An 11,812-nucleotide genomic window follows, 5' to 3' on the forward strand; every position below is an offset into this window, starting at 1 on the left:
AACCAAGAAGTAGGTGTGGTGAAACCAGTATTAAAGGAGGATAGCCATCTAATAGTTTACAGCTCAAAGTGGGTCTGGTTTCTATGTTTGGGTGTGGTAACTTGAAGATTATATACAGAAAGAATAAGATACTTAGGTAGATAGCTCTTTTATTAACATAGAGACAGTTTGTTTTATTCACTTTTTCTTTTATAGCTCCTACCTCCTCTTTAGAATCTTCCAGTAGCATAGAACAAGAAAAATACCTGCAAGCCTTACTGAATGCAGTTTCTGTCCATCAGAAACTCAGTGGCAATAACGCCCTTACGGTCAGGCCAGCACTTGCTCTGTCTCCAGGTAAGATCTGATAATACTTCCTTCTTGACAACTATGAAAGGTCAGATTCATTCTAACCCAGCGTTAGTCTCTTTAGTTATTTATACTGTTCCTTCTGTGTGACCCCTTAAAGCTTTACCCTGTGGGGCTATAACTTTAGCTCCTTTTACTTAAAAATCAGCATACCACTGCTAATGTCTAGTAACAGTAACCAAATGTGGGGATTCAATTATTTCCTTTTTAAAAGAGTAATAGGAGTGGGGAACATCAAGTCATCTTTTTTCCTAGAATTGTTTTTACAAAGACTTTAACATATTATTACAAAGTTGAATGTATAAGGTGAACCCCTGATTATTTAAATGCATATGTAGTAAATCATTGTGTGTAAGTTTGAAATTCCTGAAATTTCTGCAGCCTTTTATGATTTGTAGTATAGTTTGTTTTCACTAGATTTGGATGAAGCCATTAAGACTTGTACTAATATTCTGTTTCAGTTATCATGTGATGGAACCCCAAAGGGTTCATGTAGAGGTAACCCTAATGTGTTAGACACAGGAGCATGTGACTTGAAAAGTTGGTCTCCTTGGCTTAATCAGCTATTTGAATTAGCTCAACATAAGCAGAAAGTGGCTTTTCTTGTAAAGTAACACCATGCATGCCTTGCTTCATTTATCATTAAATTCTCTGATTGCACTTGCCAAACCTAACTCTCTATAATCTTGCAAATGTGTGTATCTCTGAGGAAATAGTAACAGTGCCTTGTTATCTCTATTAAAGCTGTGGGTACTTAAAAAGTACAATGTTTGGCAGCAATTAGACATGCTACACATGAAGATAACTTTTTGTCATTTGAGTAATGTTAACCTGAACGACGTGGTTTTTGTTCTTCTTTTTGGCTGACTTTCAGGGACTGAAAGGAGGACTTCAAGAATGTCCACTGTGCTTAAGCAGGTAGTGCCAGGACATTTGGATGTAAACCCATCCAATAGCTTTGCTCGAGGAGGTTAGTAAGATTGATTTTATAACTGAGCACTGATACGACCTTAAAATCAGAAAACTTTACTCTAGATAGTGATGTTTTAAATCAACTAATTATGGTTCAAATTGTTCTTAATTACCCTTTCTAAATAAATTATCTAATTTGTTACTGGTGTCATGACAGATGAGTTTAGCCTTCTGGAACAAGAGGCATAATAATTGCTGAAATCTTAGATATTGATGAGTTTGGAAGCCGTGGGAGGTAAGGGGAACATGTCTAAATGGTCAGCCCTGCGAATAGCCTACAATGCTTCAGGTTTGCAGGGTAGCAAAGCTGATCACAGAACATAAGCAGCTAGAGAAGAATAATCTGAGACCCAAAGAATTGTGCCTCCCCAGTGCCTGTAATTTTTACTCCTATTCTCTGAAATACTAGGTTAGGGAACAAAAGAGAATGATATTCAGGTTACTCTTTTTTTCCTCTGGGCTTTCACTGCTGGCATAAGGAAGTAGAGAAAGGCTTGTATTTGCTCTTTTAGCTCCAGAGGTGGTCCACTTTGGTCTCTGGAGATTATGTGAGATTCTTTTACTTTTCAGAGGAAATTCCAAAGCAACTATCTTGATTGTAAAATCTCCTACTTCACACTGGATTCATAGAATCTTGGGCTTTTCCTCTCACTCACATGCAATGCTGAATCCTCTTGAAAACATACCAAGTGAATGATCCAAGTTACTTGAACATCATCAGTAATGGGAAACTCATTTCTTCCTAAAAGTAGTCCCTTGCATTTGTAAGCAACTCTATATTTGTTAGAAAATTCTTTCTCATATTGATCTAAAAATCTGCCACTATGTGACTTTTACATATTGGCCCTAGCTCTGCCCTCTAGAGTTAGAAAATTCTAAATCTTCATCTCCATACTACAGCCCTTAGGATTTAAAAGCTGGTATCATCTTTTCACTCTGAGAACTTTAATTAACTCCAAATTCCCCAATTTGAATGGTTGCCTTCTATTTACCATCTTTGTCACTCAGTGAACTCTCCATAGATTTGAACTCATGCACCCTCAGATTACATTAGATACGAGGATGGCCCCATCACTAGGTTGACCCATACTGACATTAATATCACTTGAAATCTCTTCCCATGTGCTGTTGTTCTTAACAATATATAGTACTAGCCTTGAGGGTTGATTTTTGAACCTAAATATATTATGTACTGTACCTACAAAATTCCATCTTTTTTTATATGGACTCTTGTTTTAGACTTTGGATCCTGATTCTGTCTACCTATGTATTAGCCTCTTGTCATGCATCAGTATGACCTCTGCTGTAATGTAACTTGTTGTTTAAAAAATATTGAACAAGGCAGACCTAAGGGCAGAAATCTTCATCAAAATAATTTAGAAGCCTGGGGCACCTGGGTGGCTCAGTCGCTAAGCGTCTGCCTTCGGCTCAGGTCATGATCCCAGTGTCCTGGGATCGAGCCCCGCATTGTGCTCCCTGCTCAGCGGGAGGCCTGCTTCTCCCCCCCCCCCCCCCCCCCGCTTGTGTTCCCTTTCTCTCTGTGTCTCTCTCTGTCAAATAAAATCTTTAAAAAAAAAAAAATTTAGAAGCCTCCCTGAAGAAAGAGATTGTCTGTTAATATATACTAGTTAAAAGTCCTACTAAAACCCACCTGGCCCATATTTCTAAATCTCTGCCAATCTTTTTAATTTGATATTTTCCACTCTTTCCAACTGTTAATTATATCACAAAAGATTATATCGTTAGTTTACCATGACTCATTATAGGAATTAGTGCCTTTTCCTAAGTAATCATAAATTATCCATTAGTAATCCATCCTAGAATGTGGTTCAGAATCAACATAAAGGAAGGCTCTATTTCACAAAATTCACTTTTTCCCCTTTGAAGACCAAGATTACTACGCACATCTCCTGGCAGTCATATTGGTTCTTTAGATACTTTTTTTCTACCCATCAGAATGTTCTGCAATTGCAGGATTTCCTAATAGCTTTCAACCTTCTTCACTCATCTTCTGAATTAAGATTTCAGGCCTGAAGGTCATTGTCTTAGTTTGCTAGGGCTACTATAACAAAGTGCCACAAACTGGTTGTCTTAAACAATGATTGTCTCACAATTCTCTGGAGACTAGAAGTTCAAAATCAAGATGTTATCAGGACTGGTTCCTTCTGAGGGCCATGAGGCAGAATCTGTTTCATGCCTCTCCCCTAGCTTCTGGTGGCTTGCTAGCCATCTTTGGCATTCCTTCAGCTTGTAGAAGTATCACCCAGATACCTGCCTTCATCATTATATGATGTTCTCCCTAGGTGTCCGTCTCCAAATTTTCCCTTTTTATAAGGACACCAGTCATATAAAATTAGGGGTCCATCCTCCTCCAGTATGACCTCATCTTAACTAATTACATCTGCAATAACCCTATTTCCAAATAAGATAACATTCTGAGGTACTGGGGGTTAGGACTTCAACATATGAGTTGGAGCAGAGGCATATAGTTTAACCCATGACAGTCATAAAAAGCTTTCCTCTGAATTTTTAAAATACCATTGTTTTAAAGTTTAAGGTACATACCTCATTCTTATCATTTCTTGGTGAATTTGAACCAAAAAAATACTGCAGTGACTGTCTCCTAAGGTTCCTGCCTACTATTCCCGTTGTCAAGAGCTCCGATCAGAATTTGGCTCCAAGTTGCAGTTCCCCTTATTGTTTTGTTTACCATCTGAAAGTTTATATTGTCAGCAAGGCATGTCAACAGTTTTTCCACGCTCTGCTCTTGAGTTTTGCCTTTGTAAACTTCATCAAGAACACATTATTTATTCCTCCATTTGGCCAGATGACTTGTAAGATAAACTTCAGGTACAAAATTATCTCTTCTATCTTAGTACCTAAGGCTCATGGATATTCACCAAAATGTTTCACCTACATTTTCTTCTCTTTTTTAATATTGGCCTCAGACTCAGCCTTTTTTATGCAAAGGGATCCCCATTTGTGGTTACATTCTAGTCATGACTTCATTCTTTGCTATTCTCAAAGGTATCTAAAAGGCTATGTTTACCTCTTAGGGTCAAAATCTCCTATTTAATTTGTTTCTGACCCATTCTATGCATAATGAGGCCATAATTATTATTTCTGACACCCTTCCCAAATATTTTCTTCTGAAAATTACTGTGAACTTGGTGTGTTTCCTTATGACAGTTTTTTGCCCATCATCCTGGTATCTTAAACTAGGATCCAGAAACATAAATCTTATCTTTTTATTCCATCTCTTAATTCTTTTCTCCCAAAGCCTCCCAAATCTTCCAGCGTCCCAGTGGTTAACTGGAAGATGAGATACTGCTGTTTCCTGGCTCCTTCAACTTCTTCTCTGATCCCTAGAGCTGCTTCCTTTGTCTCTTCCAACAGTATCATTCCTCTTCACATAGAGTAGCAGGAATGGACTGGGGCAAGCAAGTTTGGGAAGTCTTAGAAGATTCCTTATTAACATGACCATGACAGGCAGACACACACTCAGACGGGCCAGGGCAAGACGAGGTATAGACACATGCACACCCTGTAAATAGTTCATTTCCTTGTACCTCCCCTCAATGAGAGTCTCTTCATTTTTCCAGATAGCTAGGCACACTTCTCCAGAAGTTCCTCATCTATCCTGTGTGGGAAGAGCCTCCTATCTCTAAATCTTCCTCTTAACCTTCTCCTTTTTTCCTCTTCTCTGTATTTTTGCTGTCTTTTCATTCCTTTCATTGTCATAATCTTGGGTCCTGGTTTTCTTCTTAGGTTATTTTCACTATGTGCCTTTCTCACTCATGATGAGCCAGAGTTTAGATTAACCCCCACCTTCTCCATCACCCTTTTTTCAGTCAGAGCAATCACTTTGCATTCTGTGTGCCTGTTGATGAGTTCCTAAGGCAGGGGAAGCAACCTCTTTTACACAAGAACTAGTTAAGAAAAAGTGAAGATGTGAATAAAGCACATTGCTTTTCATTTAAAATTAAAATCACTTTTGAGCCCTATGCAGAAAGCACATATACTTTATAAGTTGGATAAATTATTTTGTTTACTAGAAAAATGTCATGAAAAGGACATCTGGGTGGCTCAGTCAGTTAAGTGTCCAACTCTTGATTTCAGCTCAGGTCTCGGTCTCAGGGTTGTCAGTTCAAGCCCTGCCTGGTGTGGAGCCCACTTTAAATTGATTAATTAGGGCGCCTGGGTGGCTCAGTTGGTTGGGCGACTGCCTTCGGCTCAGGTCATGATCCTGGAGTCCCCAGATCGAGTCCCGCATCGGGCTCCCTGCTCAGCGGGGAGTCTGCTTCTCCCTCTGACCCTCCTCCCTCTCATGCTCTCTGTCTTTCATTCTCTCTTTCTCAAATAAATAAATAAAATCTTTAAAAAAAATAAAAATAAAAATAAAATAAATAAATTGATTAATTAATTTTAAAAAAGAAAATCGGTTCTGCCTCTTAAATACAAAAATATAATAATTCAGTGTATTTGAGAAGTAGCCACATGGAGGCAGCCTTTTAATTTTTCATCCTTTATATTTCCATGGCCCTTTAAGTTTCTCTACATGTGATAGTTTATCCTTATAATAATCTCTAGGATACATATTTTAAGAGGCTCTGAGAAATGAAGTGACTTGGCCAAGATCACTTAGCAACTAGGATAACTGGTAGTGGGATTGGTTCAGTCCGTTTTAGTGCAGCAGTAACTGAATATAGCGTGTACCTCATGCACTGTGCTAGGCATAAGGCCACCTTGATAAATTCAGTCCCATCCCCACATCCAACCCAAGCATCTCTTTCCTCTTCTCCTTTGGCCTGAACAGAATGGAGGGAACAATACCCGTACTTAGGAAACACTCATGTTTTAAACAGCAGTGCATCCCCATTGGTGGGATGGGCTGCACCACTTCTTCCCTGAAGCAATCCGCTTAGCCAAACCCTGCTGGACGGTTCCAGGGCCACATGGTTGCTTACATGACAAGACACTAAGAGTTTGATTCAGACCACAGTGCTACCACTTAATGTGTGATCATTAAGCAATTTAGGAAACCTCTTAATGCTCGGTGTTCTCATCTATAAAGCACAGATAATAAATAGTATCTAACTTTAAACTAGTTATGAGGAATAAATGAAATAATAAATGTAAAGCACTTAACTTATTAACTGGTTCATAATAGGAACTCAGTCAATGTTAGTTCCATGATTGTTGTGGTGGTTATTAGTTATAGTTGCCTAATACTCCACTGAACTGGGAGAAAAGTCTACATTTGCATTTAAATTACCTTAAACCAGGTTGCTTCTCACAGGCCTAAGGCAAGAAGATAGAAGACATCTGCTCTAGGTCTAGGCCAACAACTTACAAACTTTTTTTATCGTGATTCATAGTTAAAAATATATTTTATATTATATTACATTATAGAAGTATTATATCAGGTAACACTAAATCACAATGCAAAATGTATATATACTAAAACAGAAGTTTCATGAAATAATATTTATCTGTACCACATGCAGTGTACATAGTATTTTCAAATTCTAATCTATTTCACTTTTTTAAAAATACCAGCTTGACCTACTAAAGTGATTACAGAAACCACTAAGGGGGGGGGGTGTAATGCCTTTGGTTAACATGACTGCCAGATGGGATTACAGTCCTCAAAGCCCTCTGCTGGCCCCATATCAGTACAGGCCATGTGCTCATTGTTGATTTTCAGCTATGTGATGAACACTTGGCAGTTTTTCATTAATGAGCCTCTATTTGGGGAAGTGCTTAATTTTTTTTATTAGTTAATACCCCTCTTTTCATTCTCTCGGGGCAAATAATCAGAGTTGAAGATACAGTAGAAGGACCATGACAACTCCAAATGTATCAATTTTCAAAAGACAATAATCAACAACTGTTTTTAGTACCTACATGTTAGGCTCCCAGCATGAATACAACAATAAATATTAAGGTCCTTACCCTTTGGAGCACAAAATCTAGTAGAATAAAATGTGCAAAATAATCACAGTGCAGTGTGATCACAGTTCAAATAGAGCTGTCTACAACCCTGGGGACAGTGAAATGCTTTTCAGAGGAGTTCACATTGTTCCTGGATCTTGAGGGATAAGGAGTTTGTCAGGTAAAGAAATGTGAGAATTAGTTCCGGTCAAAGAGACTAACATACAAAAGTGGTAGATGTTCAGGGAATAGCATCTCAGAATCAGGAACCAACCAGTCAAACTTCACTATAAGCATTTAGGGTCCCATATTCCTTTAGGAAATCTCAAAACCTTAGCAGAAAGGAGAGGAGCTGGCCAGCACACAGGAGGCCTTGTGCCTTTACCATGTTGTCCCATGGTCTTTGTTCTGTCTTGCAGTAGAATTCCTTGTGTGCAATCAGCCAGTGCCTCCACAACCCTTAGCTTTCTGAATTCCTTTGGCCACTAAAGCCATTAATGCCCTTCATTTTTTCTAAAGGAGTGAGGCAGAAATGAAAAAACACCGCTAATGATTTTTCTTTTATCAAACTATGTCATATGCAGTTTTGCAATATATAGCTTAATAATACTGCTGTTAACATTTTCAATCCTGAATAAATGCAAAATCATTTTCCCTAATTGACTTGAGCAGTTCCTTTGCTCAGGCAATAATAGAACTGTGACCTACCACTCACTGCTGTTGTCACTCCCAGCTGAAGTTTGCCACAGTCACGGAGCACTGTTTTTCTGTCGGGGGAAAAAACAATATTACTCAAATTACAAAAGTATTATCTCTAATACTGCCTATCATTTTGGTGCAAGTAGGGATTTTAGGAGAAGTCATTACTTCAGTCATCACAAGCTGTATTTTTTAGTGGCATTGGGGATTGTCACAGGATCATGAATTTTTGCTGCTCATACCATCTATTAAAAATAAACATAATTTCAAAATGAAAAGGAAAAAAAGATAGTGTGGCAATGCTTGATGCTGTACTGCAAAAACATGCCCTTAGTTATTCCAAATGGTTACGAGAGCTTCATTCCTGATGTGATGACCTTGCTCAAAGAACAAACGTGTTGTACAACACGTAGCATTTGCCAATCCATCAACCTCCTTAAATACTAGGGCCAATGCATTCCTAATGTTTACACCCCGCCCCCAATTCCTTAATTTTATTATATAAATTTGTTTCTCACCAAATGACAATCTTCAAAAGCTTATTCCATTTGGTATAATTTGTTTGTGGCACTCTGCTGTGCTGTCCGTTTCATTGTGCTTATAATATTTATAATCAGGTGCTGACATTTCATTTAACAGGCGCTCAGTTCATCTTTTTTGTGTGACTGTGCAGCTTTTTGTTAATCATATTTTCTACTTTTATTATATTTACATTTTCCCCCTATGTTAACTTAATTTCAAAAATTAAATAACCTATTCTTCTCTTACTCAATTTGCTCTGATGTTTGCTGCTATCTACATTTCATTCCTCCTTCTGTCTTTAATCTCACTTACCAGTGCTTGGGTACAGAGATAAATGTTTTACTCAGTCAAATCCCAAATCTTCAACTAAGGGAAGAGTCCATAATCAAGGTACTGTATTATCTGTCCTGATGTGTCACTCTTTTTAACCATCTTCATATGAAAGCATATTTGTTACAAGTGACTTTTTTCACATTTGTTTGTCAAATTATGTCCTTTATTTTCATCCACATTCTGAATTTGCTCTGATTCCATTTATAAACACTTCCCATAATATCTAAGATGAACTCATAGGTTACGTAGAAAGATTCATCCATGTTAAGCAGAAATCACCTACAAAAGGTTCTTGGGAACCAGTCTCCTAACCCTATAAATGCTTATAAAGAGCAAAGCAGATGAGACAAACATTATGGTGACTTCCGGTCACCTAGAAACATGGATTAATTTAACATTTGGCAAATATTAAATGAAGCTTCTCAAAGAGCCTTTCTAAATCTAGAGAAGAAACCTCACTTTAGGGAAGCAGTGGCAGTGTCCTATACCCCAGTGACCCCATCACCAGCATGAACACCATATGGACCTTTCTAAGGGGCTCTGTTGTTTTGAAGGTACTACAGTGTTAGTCAAAGTTTGAGGCTTAATATTTGCCTTTGTGTTTAAATATTGAATATTTACTCTTCACTTGCATGTGGAAATTCTTGATTTCTCTAATTAATGTAAGTAAGGTCAGTTTATAACATGAGATTCTTCTAGCAGCTTAGCTTTGGCCTTTCCCTTAGAAGACATCTGCTTTTGACTGAAATTTTAAATAAAACCTCCTAAGTATCAGTGAAATGCACATTACTAAATTTATAACTTCTTACTATTTTTCATGGATACTGGGACAAAAAGATGAGAATATAATGTTTGCTGGTTTAAAATTATGTCATTTTGGCATGACACACAAATATTAATTCTAAATCCAGCCTCCGATTTTAGTAGGTATAGTAAAGTTCTAATTTATTACTTAATGTACATTTATTGTTGTGTTGACAAGCTAAAGCAGGGAAGTGTTCCTTACTTCTTTCATGAAACCCCGAGAAACTGAGTCACTCCGTGTTATCTCATTGTTGCCTTTTGCCCACATTTTTTTGTTTCCCTGTGTCATGCACTCTTTCTATTTATGATCTCAGCATTCATTTATAAGTACTGACTTTACATCAAAATGCAAAAATATGATTGACTTGGGTGACTTCTTAGATCCCTCCAACCCTAAGATTGTGTGATATGGAAATGCTGTATTGAATAATGCTTATATGTTGCAAAAGTAAACTACAAATGACCAATATGATCCATGATTACTTAGATGAGTTAATTTGCTATTACCTCTAAAACTGTACCTACAGAGCATGCATCTTTTTCCCTATTCTGTGGCATTCCCACATCAGATTATCTCACTCAATTATTTTGGCTTTTGTGAAGGTGTATGGGCAAGTCTTCGCTCTAGCACTCGCCTGATCAGCTCTCCAACATCTTTCATTGATGTTGGTGCCCGGCTGGCAGGCAGGGACCACTCGACCTCCTTTAGTAACAGCACCTACCTGCAAAACCAGCTCTCGAAACGCCAAGCGGCCCTTTATATATTTGGTGAAAAGTCGCAACTAAGGGTAAGATTTCTTTTTCTCACTTGGAAGCTTTATGGATAGATGAAGGCAGTTTATAAAACTTATCTCAAACCAGCTTTTCTAGAAATGTCGTTTTACAGCATAGATTCTTAACCTGGAGTTAATAATCTCAAAAATTTTTTTAGCTCATAGATATGTATGTATGTATTTCTAAATATACTTAAAAAAATCAAACATCAGGAATATTAGGAACTGTACCTACAAAAAAGAAATAAGGCTCATTCAGGCTGTGTTTTTCCATTGTCTTAGTTCAGCTTCCATAGGAATCTGTGCCCTTGGCAAAATAGATCCCTATTGATAAAGAAAGCTACAGGAAGGTAGGAGAGTGAAAAGAAGACTATGGCACTGCATATGGAGACAGGGGAAGGCCAAGACTGTTTTCTAAGCTTAACTTTTTAAAAACTTTGCAGGGCTGTGTATACAGAGACACATGTCCTAAGGCAAGTCAGAAATTTCAAACTATTAGATGCTAATCAACTTTATTCTTACTTTTAAATGATTATCTGAAGAGCTAAAGACTATGCTCAGGTCCTATAAATTGTAAAGATAGTCTCTACCTCCAAAAGCAACTATTCCTCGGGTTTGTTTTAGCAATTCGTACATTACAAAATAAATTCATTACCACTGATAGGTTTGTGGGAAATAAAAGTATTTGTTAATTCAGAAATCCCCTTAAAGTTTAGCCCAGTGCTCCAGTCAGCACTGGGCAATCTAGACAGACCTTCAGTTGAACTGTGGAGCCGGGGCTGTGAGCAGGATCCCACACCCTTGCTTCTCAAGATGCCAGTGACTGAGTCATCTCTTCTCTGGCAAGCTGGCTTTGCTCGCTCTTCTCCCACTGCCAGGCCTGCTGCAATCACTTAGTCACAACCTTTAGGGTAGAGGGCATGAAACTGCTGGGTAATGCTCAGTTTTTAAGTATGCACACATGTCTTCTGATACAGCAGAAAACTTTATATCCAGAAAATATTCAACAGTAACCCAGGGCTGCCTGTCCAGCCTCTTTGGCACCAGTATCTTTCCCAGAGCACAGACTTTCCACACTTCAGCACACCACTTATTCATGACCTGAATCACTCTCTAAGATTTGTCTCCTAAATTCTCACCTCTACCATTGCCTTTGCACGTCAGTCCTCAGATGAGCTGTGTGATCATGCATATATGAGTAAGAAGGACTGACTTCTTGTGACTCCTCTTCCTTTTTCTCCTTCCCTCCCTCCCTTTCCCCCATCTCTCTCCTTCCTTCTTTCTTTTTCTTTCTTTTATCCATAAGGTATTATATTTTAAAAACATAATTCTACCATCCCGGCACAGTAATTATTAGGATTTCTGTATATTCCATTCAAGCTTTCCTTTTTATTTATTCAATTGTATCTGCAGAGTGTAGGTCCTTA

The 11,812-nt window shown here is 38.0% G+C and overlaps 1 protein-coding gene across 4 annotated transcripts in view; it reads left to right on the forward strand.

The window, feature by feature from the left end:
* Nucleotides 1–11,812, forward strand: part of SBF2 (SET binding factor 2) — a 467,712-nt gene that overhangs the window by 423,690 nt on the left and 32,210 nt on the right. For 2 of the 4 annotated variants that reach the window (XM_044919517.1, XM_044919519.1), the window contains 2 exons: nucleotides 196–336; nucleotides 10,216–10,400. In XM_044919517.1, the coding sequence (XP_044775452.1) occupies nucleotides 196–336; nucleotides 10,216–10,400 (326 nt within the window). Of the gene's footprint in view, nucleotides 1–195; nucleotides 337–1,222; nucleotides 1,319–8,790; nucleotides 8,866–10,215; nucleotides 10,401–11,812 lie in introns of all 4 variants that reach the window. The other 2 variants (XM_044919518.1, XM_044919516.1) reach the window with 2 other exon arrangements.

The sequence above is a fragment of the Neomonachus schauinslandi genome, chromosome 11 (genome assembly GCF_002201575.2).
Source record: "Neomonachus schauinslandi chromosome 11, ASM220157v2, whole genome shotgun sequence".
NCBI lineage: Eukaryota > Metazoa > Chordata > Mammalia > Carnivora > Phocidae > Neomonachus > Neomonachus schauinslandi.